We start from the raw sequence: 23,160 nt of genomic DNA, 5'->3' as shown, positions 1-23,160 counted from the left end.
TGTATGTTACTGATGTACATTTTTAACAATTCCCTGTAATTGAGGTGCTATTTTATTGTTTAGTTGATGTTTAACTTGTGAAGATGGGGGCACTGTTGTGCAATAAACTAAGAAAAACTGTGGTTTTATTACAGTTTTGAATATACACTGTCCATTCATTTATTTTAAAGTGCTTAAATTGTTTTTTCTACATTACAAGGACAAACAGACTGAAAAACAGTTTTTATCCAAAAACAATAAGTGCACTCAATGCTAAATAATGCAATATAAAATGGGACTGTGCAATCTTTTTGATCACTTGTATGTCTAACTGATGAATGCTGTGTCTCTTTGTTTTTATTTATGTTTGTCTACTATTTTTATGATTTTTTATTTAATTTTCATTTTTTTTACTGCTGCTCTTTTAACGCATCTTTTTGCACAGACATGGGTTGCACCTCAATTTCATTGTACAATGACAATAAAGATATATTTTATTCTACTCTACCTATACTGCCAAACTGTTTTCATGTTGTAGCATTTTCTGTTTGTGCATTTCATGTTTGTAGCACTTTCTGTTTGTGTATTTCATGTATATTTTGTTTGTTATGTTTCTTTTATGTGAACCTCAGGAAGAGTAGCTGCTGCATGAGTGACAGCTAATGGGGATCTGAACAAAGGAATAAAGTAGCTTCACCATTGCTGCTAAAAATGTAACCTTAATAAATGTATACTGTAGCATTACTGATATATTTACCCTTGACAAAAAGAACTTCAATAGAAGTTATTGTATGCCACGTACGTGTTATACCGTCATTCTACCAGCTGATGGCAGCAGCGATCTATAAGTCTTACTGTCAGGTGGACTTGAACTAGTGAGGTGCATGAAGATGATTTTCTGCAAAAGTAAAAACACTCCTCTGAGTTTCGTCAATCTGTTCATGAAAACATAATTTCACAAACATCTAAACATTTTATTATGAAAATAAGACAGAACATTATTTGAGCACAAGTTTCCTTCTATCATGCATTAGAGCAGATGGACACTCACATAGAGAGCTTTCAGAGGGAAGTCTCTCTGCTACACCTGCAGTGCAGTTCTTTAAGTGTGGATGGTTCACAGGATGCCACGGTGAGCTCGTGCTGCTGAACATCCACGGACATTAATATGAAAATGACAATATGTGGCTCAGTGATGAAAGGGGGACTGCATGGTTCTGAATGTGTGTGTGTGTGTGTTTGTGTGTTTGTGTGTGTGTGTGTGTGTGTGTGTGTGAGATTTCAGGCTTCTCTGTTCACTTGGCTTCCTGGGCTTTTTTGGCACTCTGTTTCTCCTTCGCCTGAAAAATAAAAAGACTCAATTAATTAATCACCAACATATTACGACACATTAATTAAGAATACGTGACTTATCACTGCATCTTGGCTCACTCACAGTAAAGTATTGACAACCGCAGTTAATCGAACATCCCAAAGCATTATGATTGCCCTCTAGTGGACAGAATAAAACACTGAAACTCTACTTTTCTAGACACTGATGTAGTTGAGAAATGCTCTGAATATTATAATGTTTACCACAACCTCACACAAAAAAACCTGCATTTTAGATGGAGTGGGATACCTAGTTGAATCCTTTCTGTAGGGTTAGAAAATATAACATGATGCACAGTTTCATTACTAGCTGCTGGTTTTAGAGGAAATTGGGGGTGGAACTCTATGTTCATTTGAAATCCTGCAAACTAGTTGGCTGTTGTTGTTATATCCGCGGTTTGACAGGCTATTCCATCTATCCATATCAAGCAATAATGTCCACATTTGACAATTTAAGTAGGTGCAAATTAGCATTCACTACAAACAGAATGATACTTTCATTGGATGGCTGTTCCCAGTTTGTCTGTGTGTACTGTATCTGTCCCTAACAAATAAAACATTAAATAAATATATTTTATTGCACTCCCCTTTAACAAAATGAAAATCAAATTTGAAAAATGAAAAAAAAAAAAAAATCCTTAAAGAAACAAACAAACACAAGCTCATTTTAATCACCCAACACTTCCTCCTAAATTGTGTCCTGAGAGGGAACACTGTTGTGAGACCTGAGAATGGAAAATAAAATACCTTCTCCACCAAAGGTATTAACTGCTGGTACTCTGCCAGCGTCTTCAGCAGCTCCATGATGAACGGAAGGTAGTTGTGCTTTCGTCGAATGTTTTCAATCTGTGAGAAAACAGACAAATCCGACAATTGAGGGCAGAGTGGACATGACTGATGTCTACAACTATGATGAAAAAACCCTCTGTGGTTAAATTACATTCAGGAGCAGCCGGAAACAACGCAGTAAAAGACAGCCTGTAACTGTACAAAGTGTTTATGGTGATTCAAAAGGCTTTTTCACAGGAAAATAATATGTCTACTATTAACTTGCGAGTCATTTCTCCTTACATAAATGACCCAAGAGAAGTGAATGTTGTTTTGTTTGGGAGAAACTCACCTTATATCTTTTAAGTTTCTGATTTTCCTCTTCAATAAGGAGCTGGTGCTTTGCAATCTCTGACTGGATGGAGCTGAGGAACGTGCTGCTCTGATCTGTGTCCATGGGTTCATCCTGAGAACAGGAGAGTATTGTTTTTAACCACATATATCTTGGATCAAAGAATATAACAACATTAAAAGAAAGCTGCAAAAATGTATCAATCCATTAGCCAATGGGAAGAAAACTGAATACTATGTTTTGTAAATAAGTGAACCCACGAAGTAAAAATGCCAAAAGGGGGGCGCTGGTGGCCTAAGCACCCCACATACAGAGGCTAACTGCCAAATTCCCCCAGATCCGTGTCCGGTCCATCTGCTTTTTGTTTTTTTCAAACTCTTTTTATTAAGTTTTGAACATTTTAACAGGCAATGTCATGTTCTTTGAATAATAAGGCACAGGATTACAGTAATGTCTTAAACCCCCCCACCCCACCCACCCAGTTCAGACTGTACGGAGGCTGGTGGACACACACAGGCACACAACGGCACACAACAGGGAAAAAGAAAGAAAGAAAGAAAAACAGAGAATAAAGAAAGAAAAAGAAAGAAAAAGACAAAAACTTTTTTTTTTATTAAAAAATTTACAAGCAAGCAGAAGATGCCGCAGTTGGAGGAAAAGAGTGGAAAGAGTGGGAGTAAGGTGAATTACTCATCATCACAATCAGGAATTAAAGTAATGGATTTTACAAATGTCAGAAAATGATTCCATATATTTTGAAATGTGATAGAGGAGTTTTTCAAAGAGAATCTGAGATTTTCCAGCTTAAGGTTGCAGAGGACTTAGAGGACTGATCCAGCGGTCATATGATGGGGGGCGAGCTAGTTTCCAGTCAAACAGGATCAGCCGCCAAGCTAACAAAGTAGTGAAAGCAAGAGATTGTTTCATCGCAACAGGGAGGCTAGAGTCAGGGGGTATGCCAAAGATGGCTGAAAGTGAGTTTGGGGGGATATCCTGGTTATAAGCTTTGCACAATGTGTCCGGTCCATCTCCGATCCGTCAATAGACGCAAGACTATTTTTGCCGGATGCCGGAGCACGCTGCATCAATATGCACAGAGCAGATGGAGGGGGACAGAAAGTCAGGCACCAAAACAAAATGAAAACATCTTGTTAATTTTCAGAATATAACACTCAGTTTTTTGTCATAGTTAAGTTAAAAAGGATCTGTTGCTAACACAGTCATGAGTAGAGCCAGGCCTGGAATCATCATGTCAGAGGTTTTCAGAAACAACATGGATAAGGAGAGGAGGAGGATGATCCTTGATTCAGTAATTGCCGCAAGAAAACCTCGGGCACATGACTCCAGCTGTCTAGCAGTCCTGCTCCGTACTGCGTTCCGAAAACGCAACCGGTGGGTGTTGACAGACGAGAGAGCACGGAGCCGGACCACAGTGGATCGGAGATGGACCGGGCACAGATCTGGTGGGAGACCCGTGAAAAGTCCTTGTTGCAGAGGTCGCCAGTTGGACTCCCGGCCGCGACCATTTTCTACAGGTCTTCCCCCACTCTCTACTCCACACATTTCCTGTCTCTCTACAGCTATCCTATCAATAAAGGCAAAAAGCCCCAAAATATAACTTTTAATTTTCTGAAAAATATGGTTTTTTTATCTTTTTTTAAATAAAATAAAAAAATATCCAGAAAAATAGTTGTCTTGGCTTTTGCTCAATTTCTATGATCTAAAGAAAGAAACATTCTGTAGTGCCTTTCTACCAACTTTTTGACGTATGGATTAAAATCAGAGTTGACCCATTGTATAAATAATAGGCATATCAATCGATAACTGAAATGTTTTCCCATCAAAGCCCAACACACACACACACACACACACACACACACACACACACACACACACACACACACACACACACACACACACACACACACACACGCGTTAAAGCAATTTGTAATGGGAATTCATGTGTTGATTTAAACACTCACACCATTGAAATAGAGATTCAATTAGAGGGGTTATTCCACCTGTGCGAGGTCTGAATAAGATGTTGAAGATGTTCTAAATGTGTGTTTGATTCATAACACACGTAGGACAGCAGTCTTTAGAAAAAGCAACTTGTTAACTATGTTTGCATGATTTCAGATCAATCTCAAATATTGTTAAACACTGACCTCCAGTGGTTGAGTGTTTTCCTTCGCTGCAGTAATGCGGATGTGTACTAACAGTGTGATTCTGACACCTAGGCATCACTGATAGTTGTGTTGTCACAGGTGCAAGAGAGCTATTGTCTGACAGGCCCCTATAATGACGCTGGGAGTGACATCAGGTCCAAAAAACTAAACATCTCATCCAGGGAGAGAGGACACTTGGCTTGGGATGACATGAAACTCTGATTCATGAAGGGGGTAAAAAAGGGGTCAAAGTGAGGCTGTATCTGATTCACCTAAAACTGCTCACATGAGACTTTACCTGAATTTCTAAATGTGGCAGAATGCATGTTAACAAGCAGTTCCTTTAGAGGGACACTGTCTGTATGTGATCATGTGTGGGGGATAAATAGAACCCTGAAAATCGAACACATTTTTGGTTTGGCACTGCAAACAAACAGCCATCTTTTCTTTCTTATCTGAGCACAACCGCAGTTAAGATCTCTAACTCTTGAAAGCTGACAGCCGTTGAATTTCAGATGTAGCCTAGCAGGGAGAAAGTGAAATAATACATTATTCTTTTTCATGTCTGCTCTGGATTCAGCTCTTCTGCTGCCACTCACCTCAGTGAGCTGTGCCTGAAGCTCTGCGATTTTTCTCTCGTATATCATCTTTCTGTCTGACACGATGGCCATTAGGTTGAATCGGATCTCTCCTTCACTGTACCTGGACGGGGAGACAACAGAGTTTTTCAACGTACAAAAGTGATACACCTACAGAATGATATGCTGTCAGGAAATCAAGGTGGTACAGGTTTTTATTTTACTGAATACTTCACTTTTTTTGTCTTATAGCATCAGAAACTGAAAAATGGAAATGAATAGAAAGAGATTCTGAAAGAGTATGAGTGCAAAATGACTAACTCTCTTCCTTTTGTGTCTATCACTAATCAATGCTTCTTCAAAAATACAAAACTACTGCATTTAAAAGTCCCATATATGTAGGAGATAGTTATGAATTACCTTTGTTAAAGTCTAAGTATTCCTAAAATTGTAATTTCATTTCATTTTAGATGATCAAAATGGTGAGTCCATGAAAAAATACACTCATAGTCCTGTATTTCTGCACTAACAACTTTCTTAGGCTGTTGTGTCACAATGTTACATTCACCACACAATACTCTGACCCTGGCATTGTGTACAGCCTGCTGAGTCCACCATCAAGGACTTTCTTTTTGGTTTTATTTGTATTCAAGAAGCAGAACCACACAGTCTTTCTGACTCAAAATGTGGAGGAAAAGCTTCCCAATCATTAGAAGTAAGAAGCCTAAAGATCACTGCAGAGTATCCAGAGGATAGTTCGGACCTGTAGCGGCTATAGGTTGTTTTTTCTTGAATACTAGCGTACCTGCTCAAATTATGGCTGACTGCTTCCTAAGGAACAAAATGTTACAGTTTTCAGAAGCCTGCTGATCAACTAAAAATGACCTGCAGGGTAAAACTCTCATTTGATGAAATAGAATGGAAGAAGATTTGTCAAAATCATAGAAAACTGTCAAGAGACATAAAAGTAAGACTAACTCAGTTTAAAATATTGATCGCTTTCATTGGACACCCTGTCAGGATTCAGAAGGGACATTACTGCATGCTCTCTGGCAATGCCCAAAGGTTAAACACTTTTGGGAACAAATTCACAACGGTATTAAAGAGCTTACAAGAGACAATTTTGAATTCTGTCCTAGGCTATACGTAATGGGTGACCCATCTATAGGGAGAGGCTGCAGAAATGCAGAATTGATTCAAACAGCCATAATGGTGGGCAGACAGACCCTATTAGGAGGATGGAGAAAGATAGAAGCCCCCTTATATGGCGAGTGCTTCCTTGAACTAGGTAGGGTGGCCTCATATGAACAAATTCTCTATAGACAGACTAACAGGTGGAATGATTATCTTTTAAAGTGGAAGACTTACTAGATCAATTAACAAGGACAAAGACTGTAATTGTATTTTCATCTAGTTTTTTGTTTTAGTTTTTTCTATAATCTATTTGTGTTTTTGTTTATTTTCATTATCCTTATTTTGTTGCAATTGTATTTGTTTTTAATGTTTCTTGCTTTGCTGTTTGTTGATTGAAGTAAACACACAATTGATTTCTGTTTTGCGCATTTATGAAATGTAAATTGTAAATGTATGAATGAAAAAAGCAATACAATTGTAAATCTATAAAAAAAAAAAAGACCTGCTGGTATTTGAAGCTAATCATTGAAGCCTTAAAGAGGAGATGATACAGGAATTCAGCAGATATCATTACTCCATTTCCCAGCATGACGTCACCTCGCGGTACGTTGCATTATATCACACACTCTGCGACGCAGAAGTCTTTCAACCTCGAGGAAACATGGAGAGGAAAAGCGTTTTTCCTCTCCAAATTCAAAGTCTTTTCATCGAGGCTCGAGGGGCCACGTCCGGACTCACCTAGCCGAGAATGAGGTCAACCTATCGTTCAGTATGTTCAAGTTGAATATGTTCAAGTTCAGTCTTGTGCAGACATAATTTTGGAAAAAATAAAATGGTTCCTTTTGGTGAAGAAGATTGTGTAGAACTACTTTTTTCCCCCTCAAAAAAATACTCAGGAATCGTTTGGAGCATTGATAAAGAATTGGATTGATAAACAGAATCGTCATTGACATTGATAAAATCTTATCAATTCCCACCCCTATTCCATATGTAACACTGGAAATGTGGAAAGTTTGGGACCTTGACCTTGAATCCTTAGAGGGATGATCCTAAAGTATATCTAGAATAAATGTGTCAGGATACTCACTTCTGTATTCTTTTCTCAATCACTGGACGCACTGCACTTATCCAGTCATCCTGGTTACACGCACCTGGTGGAAAACATGGACATAAACGGCATAAGCATCACAGCAGGTGTCCGTTCATCCAGTAACAAAAGTCACACTTTACATCTCACAGAGCAGGCAGTTTAAAAGGAAATGGGCCGTGGCCGACATTAAAGTTACAGCTGTGCGCAGCAGGACCGAACCCACAGGGGAGACTCCGGACTCACTGCAATAAAGGAAAAATGAAAAATGACATTTTTCAGATTACCTAGGTCAATTGGTCCCTCTCGGAGTCCATCCAGCTCGTATAGTCGGCCATTTACAGGAACATAACTGACAAAGTGGAAGGCGTCTTCGTCCTTTGCTGACGACTTGGTGTCGAATTCAAACATTTGCTGTCTGCAAGGACAGAAACGCACGGCATCACAATCCAATCAGACTAGGTGAATGCATTTCACACAAAAGAAAGTGTTTTATCACTGAACAGCCCAGAGACAAGGGAGGAAGGATACACTCTGCTCAAGAAAACAATCACATTTCAGCTCAATGAATGAGTCAGATTAACAGGATGATTCAAATGTGTGTGATTCAGAAAAATGAATGCTTGTTTGGTTGTTAACTGAAAGAAGTTTTTTTTGGAGTGACCACCGAATGAACTCGCCTCACATTTGTCAGATTTGATAAAAGCAGATTGGGGGCCAAACACCTCTCTCCAGGGCTGGAACCAGGAGCTAAAAATAACATGAAGCCAATCAAACAGAGCCTCTCCAGCTGGATATGATATGAGCAGGAGCTTACCTGGCAAAGCTGTTGTGAACTTGTCGGATCACTTCGGAGTTGCTAAGAGCCAAACCTTTCATCTGAGGAGAGAGAGGGGAGATTAGGATTATAATGCTGACTGTGTAACCCTGGCTTTAAAGATGCGGCGGGGTTATAACAGCCGTGTGGTACAAAACACACATTTCCTTTTCAAGTAACATGTCATGAACCCACGGGGAGTCTTTGATTTATGGCAATGAGCCATTACATATATAGATTAATCTTGAATGGAACAGGGATGCTTCTTCTTCCCTTATGGAGTACGGTACTTGAGGTATTTCTTAACTAAATTAGAAAAGGCAAATTCACTCTCTACTTTTGTTGTTCTTTCTTAAACAAAGGAGGAGGGAATCATGAAATCAGTCCAGCCTGGTTCCTCAGTATTTTTGGGACAGAGATCTGAGTCATCTTGAAGGTAAGAGGATGAAACCGCCAGTGTTAGAGATGGAAGACGAAAATGACTATAGCTCCGGGTGTCATAAATTACAACTCAGAGAAGGGGAACAGTTCTGACACTATTTTTAGAAAAAGTAATGAATAATTCAGAACTCATTTCAGTTAGAGGAAAAATGCTGGCATCGCTCAATAACATGGGAACTTCCATTATTTTGATTTGACATGTGCACAAACGAAAATAATTACAGACAAGTAAATTCCTGAGCAAATGCACATGACTGGGTAGGAAAAACAAAACAAAACGTAGACCAGAGATGATGAACTTACTGCAGCATCAAAACTCTGTGAGAACTCTCTGAATTCTGTCAGTGTGTCTCCCAGCAGCATGTCTGAATGGGAGCAGTTGAGAAGAACGCTGACTATTGCCTGGGTGGCACAGGCATTATTAATGACCTGAAAACACACACACAAAGAGGAGGATTAGGGCACATAATGGAATCTTGTATTAGTTCAATCAAAAGGGCAACCTCCAGCCACGAGAATTGAGGCCAATGCAGAAGTGTTAAAAACTGAAGTTTCTCGAGCAGAAATAAACATGTTTACAGCTTACTACAAAAGACGGCTGTAGTCTGGATAGCTCATTCCTTGATCAGCACACACTGTACGGGGGTACATTCTTTCATAACGCAGCAATTTTGAAGAAGGTAAGATTACGAGTTTTCCTTTAGGAGAGGCACAGCTGACTTGATTGACAGGCGGGAACACTGTAGCTGTTGGCTAGGAGGCTCAAAGCTCACCTCTTTACCTCACACTAGCTCGAAAGAAGTTAGGTTGACTTTCCAATATGGCTCAAATTCACACGTTTTTTCACTTCAAAAGGCAAAAATTCACTTTAAGATTTATTTTCCAGTCAAAAGTAAAATTATATCGTTTTAATTAAGAAGCAAAATTTTCAATTTTTCATTTTTTTCGAATCAAATATGAAAATTTCTCATGTTTTTTTCGGGTCTGAAGAAAAATTTTCAGTTTTTCTTTTTTTTTTTCGTGTCAAAAGTAAAAATTTCACTTTGTCATGTATTTTCACCTCGGAAGCAAAAATTTCACTTTGTCATGTATTTTCACCTCGGAAACAAAATTTTACTTTTTCATGTTTTTTCATGTCAAAAGCAAAATTTACACTATTTCCTATTTTTTCGTTTCAAAAGCAAAATTTTTCACTTTTTCATTTTTTGTGTCAAATGCGAAAATATCTCTTTTCAATGTTTTTTGGGGTCAAAAGCTAAATTTACACTTTTTCATGTTTTTTCGCTTCAGAAGCAACATTTTACTTTTTTTTTATGTTTCTTCACTTTGGCAGCAAAATTGTCACTTTTCGTGTGTTTTTGTGTCATATACTCAAAAGATGAGATATAATTTTGACAAAAATTGAAACATTATGTCTAGAATACAGACAGCTCTCATATCAGACATCCTGAATCTGTTTGAAAGCACTGTGTACCTAGGAGACTGATTTATGGCATGAAACTGATGTATTTAAGTGGTTTCAACTACTGGGTCCATTTGTTTTGCACAGCAGGAGGCCTCTGCAGAGAATGTAATTGTTAAGTGAATGATGAAGACTGAATAAATCCTCAGAAACATAATCAAGCTGAGCTCCAAGAACATGCTGTGTATCCCAAATAGCATCAGAAGGAAGTCTTTCCTGTAATATTGCTTTTGTTCATTGTTTTCCTTTTGTCCTTTTGTAGCATCAAGTAAAGAATATATTCTGTTAAGTGTGACAGAAAATATAAGCCCATGGTTAAAACTATTTAAATGGGACTGGTTTTCTTTAGACATTTGATATAAATGAATGAATAAACACTTTTATTTTTTAATATACCAAAAGGTTTGTTTCAAACCTAAAATCAAAGGAAAAGTAATCCCTTAGTCGGGTGAATAGAAGCTGTTGTGGGCTGTGTGCCAATGTAACAATTTCAGACAATTACAAGGCAAAGCTATTCCCCATTTAATTCATTATCTAAGTTGGCTGCATAACTATGCTCTATAGATTATAATGTCTTTTAATTTTGCTTGTACTTCTTTTGTGTTACCATCAGTGCAAATTGAATCTGATGCACCAATTACTTGCAAAAAATAACTATCTTTTACTTTGTATTATGGGACAGACAGGTGTTTCCAAAGCATACCTGTTTTGCAAAGAAGATGTGGTCCAGTCTTGAATCCTGAACAATTGATCCTGCTGGCTCTTCACCTGGCTGCCACTTGAAGAGGAAAATCAACCCATGAACTGGTCTGGAAGAGAACAGGTAAATGTAAGTGCCTGTCTATAAATAATAAGAACTTTATCTGTGTAACTGCTTTGCGAACGGATGTTTACAAATTGCTTTGACAACCGCAGCAAAGACAGGAACTCAGAAGGATCACAGATTACATTTTCCCAAGTCAGAGAGAAGTAAAAAAAAAAATTAACTAAAAGCAAGAACACATGCAAAGGCAAAATACCAGCAAGAATAAATGCAAACAAAAGAAATACACTTGATAAAACAGGCAAACCTCAAAAGGAAGTCAGAGCAAGAAATACAAATATAAATATAAATAAAATAAATGTAGGAAGATAAAAAAATGAGGAGGAAAGGACATCAAATTACAGGAAATACAAATATGAAGTGGAGATGAATATAAGATACGAAAGTGAGTGAATAAATAAAAGCAATGGATGATGGTAAGATAGGATGTCAGAGAGTGATCTGAGACCGGATGGCTAGAGAAGACACATTGAATAGACTAAATGAATACAGATGAAAAATGTATTTAAAGACATTTCACTCATACACCTATCAGCCTTTACATCATGACCACCTAAATGAAATCATAAAGGCCCCCTCAACCTCTGATGGAGTGATGGAGCAGTCTGCAGCTACTCAGCCCCATACATATAAACTGTTATGTGCTGTATTCTGACACCTTTCGACCAAGTCAAAATTCTGCAGTTTGAGGCCCAGTAGCTCAAATTGCTATAAATCACGTGATTGGCACGGTACAGGATAAAAAGTTAATGGGAGCAGAGGGAAGCGGGACGGTCTAGAGGGACTGTTGTTAAGTCTTACTTGTGACAGCAAGAAGTTTTCTTAGTTCATTTTGTGTAAACTGTAAACATTGGCTCAGTGTTTACACACCTGCACCAGCAGGCAACGTGGGAATCTCTCCAGTTTCCAGTTTAGCCCTGAAGTTTCTTCTTTTTTTTCCTCTAATACATTAAATCACCTTTTCCTCCGTAAACTCCAGCTCATAAAAGGTGTCCACATGTGTCTGCAGTAAACGGCATGACATCAGCCCAGTCAGAATCCCTCATTATTAAGTTTAGTTGTATTTTTGTGACTTTGAAGCTGCAGACCTGGACAGCTGATCAGTGCGCTGCAGGCGGAGGAGCATGTCTGTGTTGCGTCTGCAAATAATGCAACAACAAACAGGTTTTCTGATGTGAAGGGAAAGTGAAGTGCTGACAAAAATCCGAAGTGGAGCGTTCACCTAAACCAAGATGAGTGCTCGGGTCTTAGTTTACCAAAACTCAGGTACAGTGTGTGAATTGTGAAGGTAATGCCTTTGTGCACTTTTGTTCATTGAGGTATGCATTGCCTAAAGACTAAAAGAATAAGAAAAATGGGGGCAGTAAAGGAGCGGGAGTCATTCTGAATGGGAGCGGGATGGGTGTGGGAGTCATTTTACTGGGATTGGGACGTCACAAGATTTTTTTCTGTGGGAGTGGGATGGGACAGGAGTGAAAATCCACTCCCTCGTCACTCTCTAATCGGGACATCCCACAAGAGCAGCAGCTCTGGAGTAGCACTGACCCAGTCCTCTTTATCACAAGTTTGGTCCTTGTCAAAGTTCCTTCCACTTGCCCATTTCTCCTGCTTCTGTCACATCAACTTCAAGGACAAACCCTTACCTGCAGCCGAACATTTCCCAACCACTGACAGGCGCCATGCAAAGAGATCATCATTGTTATAATCACCTCACGTCTGTGGTCATGACGTTACGGCTGATTGGTGTTCATAGCGAATAATTGCTTTATAATGAAGCTGCATGTGTAAACCTACTTCAAGTTGTCGAAGTTCTCTGGCTCCATACTCCATATCTCTTCAACCTGTGCACCTTTGCAACCTGGTAAACACAAGCAACGTGTCAAACATTTACTCACAATAAAATGAATAAAAATGATAGCATAATTGTACCGATTTGCACAGATATAATGGTAAAATCCGTGAAAAATATCTAGTGATTTTCTCAGTAGCAGGTTAGCTCCAGAGTAAAGCGATCATCTGTCAGAACTCGTGAATGAGGATTTGTTTTGAACGCTGAGTAATGCTAGCCAGTTAGCCTGCCTAATTAAGCTAGCTCAGGTTGCCCAATTTTCTCATACACTTTACGAGAGTTCATCGTGCTGCTGGCTGTTTCAAACGCAAAGTCTGTATATCATTTTTGCATTCATCCCTATGACATTTTTTCCCAATATTTGCATAGTTTTAATTTAATTGTAGAAGTTAACGCTCGGTTTGCAGCAGCCAGCTAGCTAGCACTGTTCTGTAGCCACGTTACTCCGAGCAGCTAACAGTCACTCACCAAAACCTTTGATGAGCTCTGTGAACACGCCAGGGTCACTCTCCATCAGGCACCACTCTCCAGCACTTCCAGCCATTGTTTAAAATGTTGTTATTGAACCTACTGTGCACATAAACAAGATGATAAAATTCAAGCTTAGCCGTGCACCCGCTACTCAAGCTAATTTCACCGCACTGTAGTGACCTCACCGAAGTTGCATTCACGTGTCGTTGGAAAAATTGGAAATATTGGTTTTCAACAGGGAAAAGTCACACCAACATAACTTCACGTCAACACAATGCCTGGAATTAAATGCATTCACATACACACACAGTGCAACGTTGTTGTTTTATGATTTTAAGAGTTTTAAAGGCCTGTGACTGGGTATTAGTTTTTTGCTTCATTTAATTTTACTGTTGCATTATTAGGTTTTAACTATCAGTAGCTGGCCACATTAGTGACCTTCTGGCCAATGCAATGTAAAAATAAATTCATAGCCTTCTATAACATGCCAGGGTTCAACTTAAAACCCAGGATCCTTGCATTGAGAGGCAGCAGCTTTGTCCCCCACACCAGAGAGCTGCTTGCCATCACAGGCCTCTTTAAGTCTTTTTATTTCAACATTTTGTTGGAGTAGTTTAAAAGCAGTGAGGAAAGTCTTTCATGTACATCTCACATTTGAAGCCCACAATGGGATTTAAACCAAGAACCATCAGATTGACAATTAGCAGGTATGTCCTAAATGCCACAGGGCTGCTTCGATGAACTTTTTTTCGTAAGTCTTTTCAATACACCGTTTTGTTGTAGTAGTTCAATAGCAAAGTGAGGAAAGTGTTGCATCTCACATTGGAAGCCCATAGTGGGATTCGAACCTAGAACCATCCGATTGAAAGGTAGCAGATACGTCCTAAACACCACAGGGCTGCTTGGAAAAGCCTTCTTTTGTAGGTCTATTTTATTCCACCATAGGGATGTTATACTTCAAATTGATTTAAGTTCATCTCCCATGGACACTCCATGTCCAAGATATGAACCAAACATCCTTGCATCGAAAGCCATTAATCCAAACCCCAACACCACAGGCCTGCTTTCCAGTGCTTGCCTCTTTAGGTCTTTTAATGTATATCTTAATGGTACTTTAAAAGCACAGCTTGTTCTCCCTTGTCATGAAAACATTTCAGGATTTCCTAATATGAAGGCTACACCATAAGAGTACTAGGCTACATTACAAGTTGTCCTTTGTCATAAAGCAAGCAAAATGCGACAGGTTCATAGGGATCATTCATATTTAATAATAGTAGTAAATACACATTCGGGGCATTAAGAAAACACTCAAGAGTGTTTGTGGCTTTATACATACACCAGTTCATACATGAATTCATAACACTGATCAGCATCATGATTCAAAATAACCTTTATAACAGACTATGTTATGTAAAATAAATGCAAATTCAGTTACTGATAAAATCTGAGGTACATTCTGATAGCACCATAAAATGTGCTTATCATTGAAAAATCTTCAGAACTTTTACTCTTATAGGACATGAAGCCTTGTGGTAAAATTCAGCTTCACAATATGAGCATTGAATAAACAGTTTATACGTCATGATCAATGATGTTCAATGATCATTGCTATACGACATCATGCTTCTAAATGACAATAATACTGTTAAACAAAAACCATTTAAAAAGTGTTTATGAGAAGCAGCTTCATTGTTCACGTTTTGTTTAAAAGAGAGAAACTTTAAGAACAATTCTGTACAACAATGGTAAACCTGTTGAACCTAACATCATGTACCCAACACGCTGTGATAAATAAAAAACATAGTCAGACTCCAGCATTGTAAAACTTGTAACACAAGATCATGCACAGATTTGATAAATAAAGGATTGAATAAAATGGCAAGAACGGTTAGTCATTTAGCGGTCTCGAACTGTCCGCTGGCTGAGCCTTCAGAGCCGCTCCCAGCACAGCATGGGGCGCACTGTTCAATCAGGGGCACCAACCTCCCCTGCTGATGGAGCTGTTTAGTGTCCGAGCCGCCCCCTATGCAGTTTCCGTTAATGAAGACTCTTGGCACCTAAATAAAAGGAGTCACATCACAACATTAGCACTGTGTGAATTAGTAGCTCTTTCTCTACCTAGTATATAAACTGAAATAAAGAAAAAATTGAAAGAACCACGCACTGGTTATAGAAATTGCTATTCACAGGCATCAAGGCTGATTTATACTTCTGTGTCTCCCCTACGCAGCAGGGGCTGATGCGGACATGAACACCACATACTTGTGCGTCGGTGTGTTCGTGTCACGTAGCAATTCTCCGCCGTAACGCTTGAGGGCAGTGTGGTCGCCTGATGGCCGGTCCCGCTACGATCTCTGTTTACTTTTCCACAGAGTTTCAGAGCATGTTATGTTACTCTACAGCTGAAAATGTTGCTGTTTATCATACAGACATGATTACATGAAGAATAGAGAGGAGGAGATGAAATACCAGGCCGATGTGCGGCCGATGTCCGGGATCCCGGAAGTGCTGTGAATGCGGGAAAGACAAGCTGCCGAGCGGACCAATCACAGGGCTTGCGGTCCGCGCCGGCTCTACGGGGAGTTACATTTTGGAGGAGGTGCACGTCAGCTACGTGCGTAGGCCTCGGCGTAGGTACGGGAGCTACGCGGACCCCCAGCGTAGGGTACGCCATTGATTCAACGCAGAAGTATAAATCAGCCTTTAGTTTGGCAATTCAGCATCTCTTGTTTTGGAATCAGAAGCAACCTATTTGAAGGTCTGGGGATTACATTTCTATCTTGACTGACAGGTCCTATGGATGACAACTTAAAATGACCCAGCATTATCAATAATTTAACTCTAAATAGAGCTTTTGCCATCTTCTCTCTCTGATTTCAAACAACTGGAAGACTTTTTTTCTCCAACCAGAACAGTGCCCCCCTGCCCCCATACCAGATACCTGCAAGCAGTGACCCTCTGGCCTCCTACACACAAAGGCCGGCCTGATGTCTTTGGCATTTAGACCTTCCCATATGATACTTCTAAAACAGTATTGTTCTTTTAAGATAGTGGTTTATGAATAATGCTACAAAGATTCATTGGCATTATAGTGACTACTTAACTGCATCAGAAATGTCAGAAGTGAGATTTCCACAGCAATCCAGCTACGTTTAAACTGATGAATATTAGCAACCTGATCAAAATCTGATCCTTCTTTTGCTGAGCCACTGGACTTGCTCATCCTACCCTGCTGGTTTGTATTGCTGCCTGGTTCATATGTACAGCAATCAAATCACATGGTAAAGAAAAAATGTATGTTCACTAAATGTATACATTTGGCAAAATAAAAGGTGGGGATAGATTATTCCAATTTCCTTGAGTTTAACCTCTGACAAATATGAAAACCAAACTTGACCCAAATGCAGTTCTACCAGAAACAACAATCTGTCAAATATGCATGTTTTCATTCTTTTTAAAATAGTCGCTTTGAACTTTGAACTCTGAATCCCAAAATATAACACCAGACTCTCACCGTCCTGGCACCAGTCATCTGAGCTAAGGCCTCTTGCAGTCTCCTCCCATCATTGTGCTCGTCCAGCTCAACCACTTTGTAGGTTGCCCCAATTTCATTGAAGACATTCTTGGCCATTTTGCAGTAAGGACAGGTGGTCTTGGAAAATATCACAACGCAGTTCTGAGACACCACCTCCTGGAAGATCAAGACAAATCCCATTCATTTAAACTTCAGTAAAACACTTAAAAGACTGCACATGGCAGGGCCTGAGTGTGTGTCTGTGTAAAAGGCAAGAAAACATTGACTTTTCCTTTTAAGAGCATTTTTCAAGGTTCATCTTTAGTACATGAGTAAAGAGTGATATTTGTTCGATTCATCCTCCAAGAAAAAAATACTTTCACATTTTACAAAAGCAGCAATTCAAAGTGAAATCTCGTGTAATCAATTGGGAAATTAACCATTGCTTAATAATAAGCAGTTTTGGAATCGGCATCAGTTTGCACTACATTTGAAATGTTTCTGAACCTTGTCTGCCATGGTTTGTGGATGTTGCCTGTTACTCGTAAAAGTTACAGATGCAACATTTGGGTCACTCAGTGTGGAATTTTTTGACACAATAACATAAACATAAAAACAGAATCACATGGCAATATCATCCACAAGGTGAAGAAAGCCACAGAGCACAATTTAACTCTAAACCAATGCAGGGGTGGAATCTGTAAGAAACACTTGGTCATCAAGAATAGCAAATATGTCTTGTATTGCATTACAAAGACAATCAAGTCTAAGCTCTCCAAGAGCTCCAAAGGACACTCACCTGAACATATCGTACACATGATGTGCCGGACAGACCTGCAGTTGCAGATGATGTTAAATTTCCCATTCTGAAACAGAGCAAAAAAAAAAAGGCACGTTCTTTAAGATTTTTAAAAGGCATTTGGTCCACTTTTAGATGTTAAAATCTAGTGAAAATTAGCTGAAGCACACTACTTGGATTATCACAACAGAGTACGTCCACAGTCATGCAATAACCTCAAAAACGGGAAGATACTTCTGGAAGAGACACATTCAATGCTAATAATTAGCAACATAACATGTATCTGAAGGATAACTGCTGGTCCAAAACTAGAAATACTCATGGTTATTGATCTATATTCAGATTTTACTGATTCTGAAGGTCTGTTTTCTACCGGTAACGCCTGATCTACAACTGCAGTGAGGTCCATGTGCTAAGTAATCCAGGATTAGTAGTACAAATACCCTTCACTCATTCTGGTGATTAGCTCAGACTGTTTTGGGAGGAGACAAACGGCACTGAAAATCATGCTGTTTAAAGACGGACAATAAAACCAGTAAGGTTATTAGTGTTAAGAAAATAAAACTAGATTGAAGAAAAACATTTAGGTTGGCTGTAAATAAATAAAAATGAGACTTTATTGAAAAAAAAAAAAAAGAACTGCAAATGTATGGTGCGTTTACAAAACTAAAGAAAATAGAATTACTGAGAACATTTCTTTGGTTGCTGTTTTTGTCTTTGTATTTATATCATATATTTTGTGAATGGCTATGGAAGTTGATCTTTTTTTGTTTTTGAACAGGCCTACAGTTTAAATAGCATTATATTTTGAGTTTTAATTACACAATGTTTTTTTACTGACCTTTACCCCTGACAAGAATTACATAACTACTGAAAAACTGCAATAAATGAATAAATAAAAAGCATGAAAACTAAACTAGGTAAAAGTTATCTACACTATAAGCAGTATTAAACGTATTTAAAAGTAACGTGAGTTTGAGAACATAAAAAAAAGTTGACGAAATAAAAATAAACAATTGAATTAAAAGAACAGTCTACCCTGGAAACAATTTCGGTGGAAATAAATGATTTTAAATGTTTACCGAAAGCTGAAAAGTGAACTACCAGTTCTCTTATCAGTGAGCCACCACTTCTCTGGTGCAAGATAGCATGGATAACGCCAACAACGACACGTATGCCTTTAATACAACCTAATATTTAAAAGGACATAATACATTATTCTGGAAAAAAAAAAAAATCCGAATTTACCACTTGGACATAATGAGTATCGATAGCTACATTTTATTTGTTTGTCTTTGGCCAATCAATTTTAAAATAGAATGTACCTTGAATTATGTGAATTTGTAATGCAGTTTTGTTTGGCATGGTAAGGCAAGATTAACATGCTGCATTAAATGTCTTCTATTAACAGCTCTTTTCAACATCTAAGCACCACATCTTGTCGTGTTTGCTAACGTTAACAGCATGCCTCCAGTACTGTCTGCAATTATCTGTGATTGATTAATAAAACAAGATAGCTTAGCGACAAATGTCGTCAAGCTAGCAGGAGTGACCTTCGGCAGCCGGTCCAAGCCACCCTGGAAAGACATCCTGCTCGAGCAAACATGGAGAAAAAATAACATAAAACGCAAAAATGATCGAGCCGCAGGCCTAGAGAAATCATGCGGTGAGTGTACAAACAAATCTAAAGTCATACACCAATACTGGCTGTTACTGTACAGCTGCTTTCCCCACTTACACACTGTTTACATGTGCAGCCTACCTTTATGTGACCGCAGGAAGTAGTTTCTGACGCAAGTGGACGCACGACGCAATTTATACGTAACGCCCTGACGTCAACAACATAAACGTGAAGGCGCTTCAACATGAGACAACATGAGACCACATGAACAGGTCATGGCATTTATTCAAGATGTGATGGTGGGCGTTAATTATCGGTCCTGATTACCTAAAAACTGAAATAAGTCTAATCACATTTTAAAATATATTTATATACCTAGACAGAGAAGTGCAGGCTTTTATTTCAAATATTAGCTGAAGTGGAAAATGCATGACCCACTCAATTTACTCTTTTCTTTCCAATCAAAAATATTAATAGAATTAAATGAATAAATATACTGATCTAACTCGAGGACAGACTTCTTATTATAAACTAAGTAAAACATGTATGTACCCTTTGATCAGCTTCTCTGTAAAACTGCTAAACATTGTCAATCTGTTCTATGTCTGATAAAGAAAGACTATCTGTTAATGCACAAGGACAATTTGCCATCCAAAGGCATAAGAGGACATGAATGATTTATGAACTTTGCAGCCAATGCTTGATGGATGAACTTCTAATGTCTGAAGTGCAATATTGTTGTTCTTGCTTGTTTCCCTTTGCAATGTCTCTGCTTGTTTTCCAACATCATGTTGATGCAGGGTCTTGTAAACCCATGTGAGCTGGGCACCCTTTTGGTGCATGACACACCTTATTACTACTACCTCTACTAATATAGTCAGCCACGGCTTACACAATTCAGAAAGTCCCAAAAAGAAGCAGTAGTATAAATAACTGACTGTTTGTTGATATGGAAATGCACCTCTCCTCCCATTGTGAAATGTGAAGCAAAAATATTGCCAGGAAGGAGGCTTAGGCTACATATTGTACTGGTGGAACAGAAACATGTCCAGGTGGACTCTGGCTAATGAAGACGTGGGAATGGTATCTTTTTTTTTCCTCTAACCAAAGCACACATTGAACTCACAGATAAAACGTCAATGGACACTGAGCAACATTAGAACAATTTCTGATTCACAAAGTAAGAATGCTGCTAAATTATTTTTTTTATGTATTTCAGAACTCCCCCTGTCTTTGTTTATATGTATTTATGTTTTTGCAGGTTTCATTTTTAAATAAAGACCATGAAAACTGCATTTGTAAACTCTCTGGTGTACAGCCAACAAATAGCCAGTCATATTGTGTCATGTGACGAGCAGGCGCAGAACCCCGATCTGACCACCTGAGCACATCTGGTACCTACATTGGTCCAGAACACCACAGTAGCCTGCATTTGTCAAGAGAGCTGTCAACCAATCATCTTTTTGACATCAAATAAATATTTAAAACTACATTTTGATGAAAAATCAATACTTGCATATAAATCTGCATGAAAAAAAAATGCAATGACAGAAACCATGCATGAGAAAAGTTCATTTCATTTTTTTATCATGACACATGCTCCATCTGCTGTAATAGAGGAGGCAGATATTAGGACCTTTACTGCAGCCTTTCACCAGAGGGAGCTCTAAAAGTTGTGGGCTCCACTTAAGATAGCTGGTGTACTGTCCTTGAATTAATACAAGTTCAACCGCGGTACTTATTTCTCTGATAGTCTTTAAAATGTATACTTAATAGTATTTTACAAGACAGCCTTATATTCATTTAAGAAATTGTGGAACCACTTAGAGTAAAATCAGCGATAAAGCAGATTATGCTTTAAGTCATGGCTACTTATAATTGACAGGTCATAACCAATGTAGCCTGTTGACCAGGATGAAGATTGAACAATCTACCTAGTCTTCAAAGTATGGTTACTTCTGGTTCCAAAAAAATGAAGATGGCATGCCCAAAATTCAGAACAGTTCACAAACTAATGGGCAATGTCATGGCAGAAACATTCACTTGTCATTGAATGTCTCAGGTCACATCAATCATTGACTTATTTTCAAATTTCTTTAGATTGAAGGAAACAGAGAGTGACTTTTCTTTACAAAGGCACAAAGATTGAGGACGGCTGAACCGCCAATTAACCTCCATGATGGGAGAGGAGAGTGCAGCAAAAAAGCACTTGTGGATGTATTCACACGAGATTAGAGCCATAATCTGACAGGATAAAGTATGGATATTATTAATATAAGATAAGAGTTCCAGGGCCACTTCACCTGTGCTGAAATGAAAGAGACTTCCTGCAGAGAGTTGAGATAACATTCTTCTGTCTTCACACTCTGTCAGACACCACAGGCATCAAGTATGGTGCAAATGTAGATTATTTCCTCCTTTATCCTCAAAGGTTTCATTTTCCCTCCCTCTTCAAATGCAGGAGGAAATGCATTAGTTCAGAAGTAACTATTTCCCATTAACCATGTTACCAGAGAAAGCTCCCAGGCTGAGGAATCAATCACAAATCTAAAGATATCTGATGAGGCAGCACAGGAGTGCTTCACTTGAAATACCTTTTTTTTCAAAGCCAAGCAAGAAATGCATCATTTCAGAATGGCTTCACACCATCAAAGAGATCTGCCGCTCTGCCCTGGAGTGGGTAATATCCCGGCACAAATCCAGAAATGTTATGAAGGATGGAGGAGAATAGTTTGAGGCTTCACACACCTCTTCACAGCATCGATACATGCCGTAGAAGACCGCTTTGGTCAGGCTGCATGGAGTTTTAACATTCAGCTCACTGACTCGACAAGTTTAAAGAAAACACACCTGTAGTCTGATCCAGCAACTAGAGCAGAACACTCCCGGTCTGTAATGATGTCAAACAGTTGCAAGCTTAAAAAGCTGATGAGGATGAATGGAATTAAAACTTTAACACAGAGTCAAATATGCATAAAAAGTTGAAATGCAGGTGTGGTGTTTATTTGACATCATTCACCATTTTATTTGTTGTTTTACTTGAACAGTGATAAAAAGCTCAGATATCTGAGAGGCGTTCTCAATCAGATAACCTGAGATCGATTGCTTCTGTCCACACCCAAGTACTTGGGGAATGGCTGTATTTTCTTCAAACGACAACAGATTGTTTCTTTCGATTTTAAGGCATGTTGTTGGGTTTTCCTCTAGAGAACCTTGGCTGTATGCTCGCAAACATCTTAAAGGGATAGTTCAGTTTTTCTGTAGTGGGGTTGCATGAGGTAATTGTCAATGGTAAGTGTATTAGCCACAGCAGATCCCAGTCAGCTTAGCCCCTTTGAGGGGAATCTGGCTGGAGAACCGGAATGGAAGCTATAGGAAAATAAATTTAGAGAGGAGATCTCAAAAGTGTTTCATCTATGTCTCCTGGACAACAATGAGATCTGTTTGAAAGCAAAATGAGACTACAGCGTATGTCTCCTGTCTCTCATTCTTGCCTCCAGAAAAAAGTTGCAAAACGTCTCAGCTTATACTCCCTTTCAGTTCAAAAGGAGATCTCGTCAAAATCTGAAATGATTCTAAGGTATTTCTCAAGTTTTGTGACTCCTTTTGAGCTCAGGTGGAGAAATCAGGGAGCTCTCTCAAATGTCTCAATCTAACATCATCCATTTGTTTTTGTCAGACTCAGTTTTTGTGTCCCAAGTTGAGCTCAGATGGAGCAAAGAAAGAGCCTGAGTTCATCTTTCATGAACATTTATAGTGCCCTGAAAAATTAAGATTTCAATGTACAATTCTCATTAAAACATTTCAACCACTTGCAAGATCAGCTATTTAGATGTCAAATGATGTCTTCTTTGACTTCACAATATGAGCATTCCTTTCCAAGTCTGTTTGGAACAAAACAACTTCACAAAGATTTAGTGCATTTA

The 23,160-nt window shown here is 38.7% G+C and overlaps 2 protein-coding genes across 3 annotated transcripts; both read right to left on the bottom strand.

Annotated features, from left to right (window-relative positions):
- Positions 1 to 900: 900 nt before the first annotated feature.
- On the bottom strand, positions 901 to 13,512 carry uchl5 (ubiquitin carboxyl-terminal hydrolase L5). The gene is made up of 11 exons (XM_034675346.1): positions 13,298 to 13,512; positions 12,775 to 12,838; positions 10,861 to 10,966; positions 8,999 to 9,124; positions 8,255 to 8,316; positions 7,725 to 7,855; positions 7,438 to 7,501; positions 5,238 to 5,340; positions 2,471 to 2,584; positions 2,098 to 2,196; positions 901 to 1,319 (listed from the first exon to the last, which is right to left on the bottom strand). The coding sequence occupies exons 1-11, from the start codon at positions 13,371 to 13,373 to the stop codon at positions 1,275 to 1,277; spliced, it is 990 nt and encodes a 329-aa protein (XP_034531237.1). The 5' UTR covers positions 13,374 to 13,512; the 3' UTR covers positions 901 to 1,274.
- Positions 13,513 to 14,544: 1,032 nt separating this feature from the next.
- glrx2 (glutaredoxin 2) lies at positions 14,545 to 19,439 on the bottom strand. Of its 2 annotated transcripts, none has more exons than XM_034675260.1 (4): positions 19,376 to 19,439; positions 17,614 to 17,680; positions 16,815 to 16,991; positions 14,545 to 15,357 (listed from the first exon to the last, which is right to left on the bottom strand). In XM_034675260.1, exons 2-4 carry the CDS (start codon positions 17,677 to 17,679, stop codon positions 15,193 to 15,195), a joined length of 408 nt encoding a protein of 135 aa, XP_034531151.1. In that variant the 5' UTR covers position 17,680; positions 19,376 to 19,439; the 3' UTR covers positions 14,545 to 15,192. The 2 variants fall into 2 exon arrangements, with proteins under 2 accessions (XP_034531151.1, XP_034531143.1); XM_034675252.1 differs by lacking the exon at positions 19,376 to 19,439 and adding an exon at positions 19,167 to 19,350.
- Positions 19,440 to 23,160: the final 3,721 nt, after the last annotated feature.

The sequence above is a fragment of the Notolabrus celidotus genome, chromosome 2 (genome assembly GCF_009762535.1).
Source record: "Notolabrus celidotus isolate fNotCel1 chromosome 2, fNotCel1.pri, whole genome shotgun sequence".
In the NCBI taxonomy this organism is placed as follows: Eukaryota; Metazoa; Chordata; class Actinopteri; order Labriformes; family Labridae; genus Notolabrus; species Notolabrus celidotus.
Note: the sequence above shows the minus strand (reverse complement) of the source record. Positions and strands in the feature narration are given on the sequence as shown.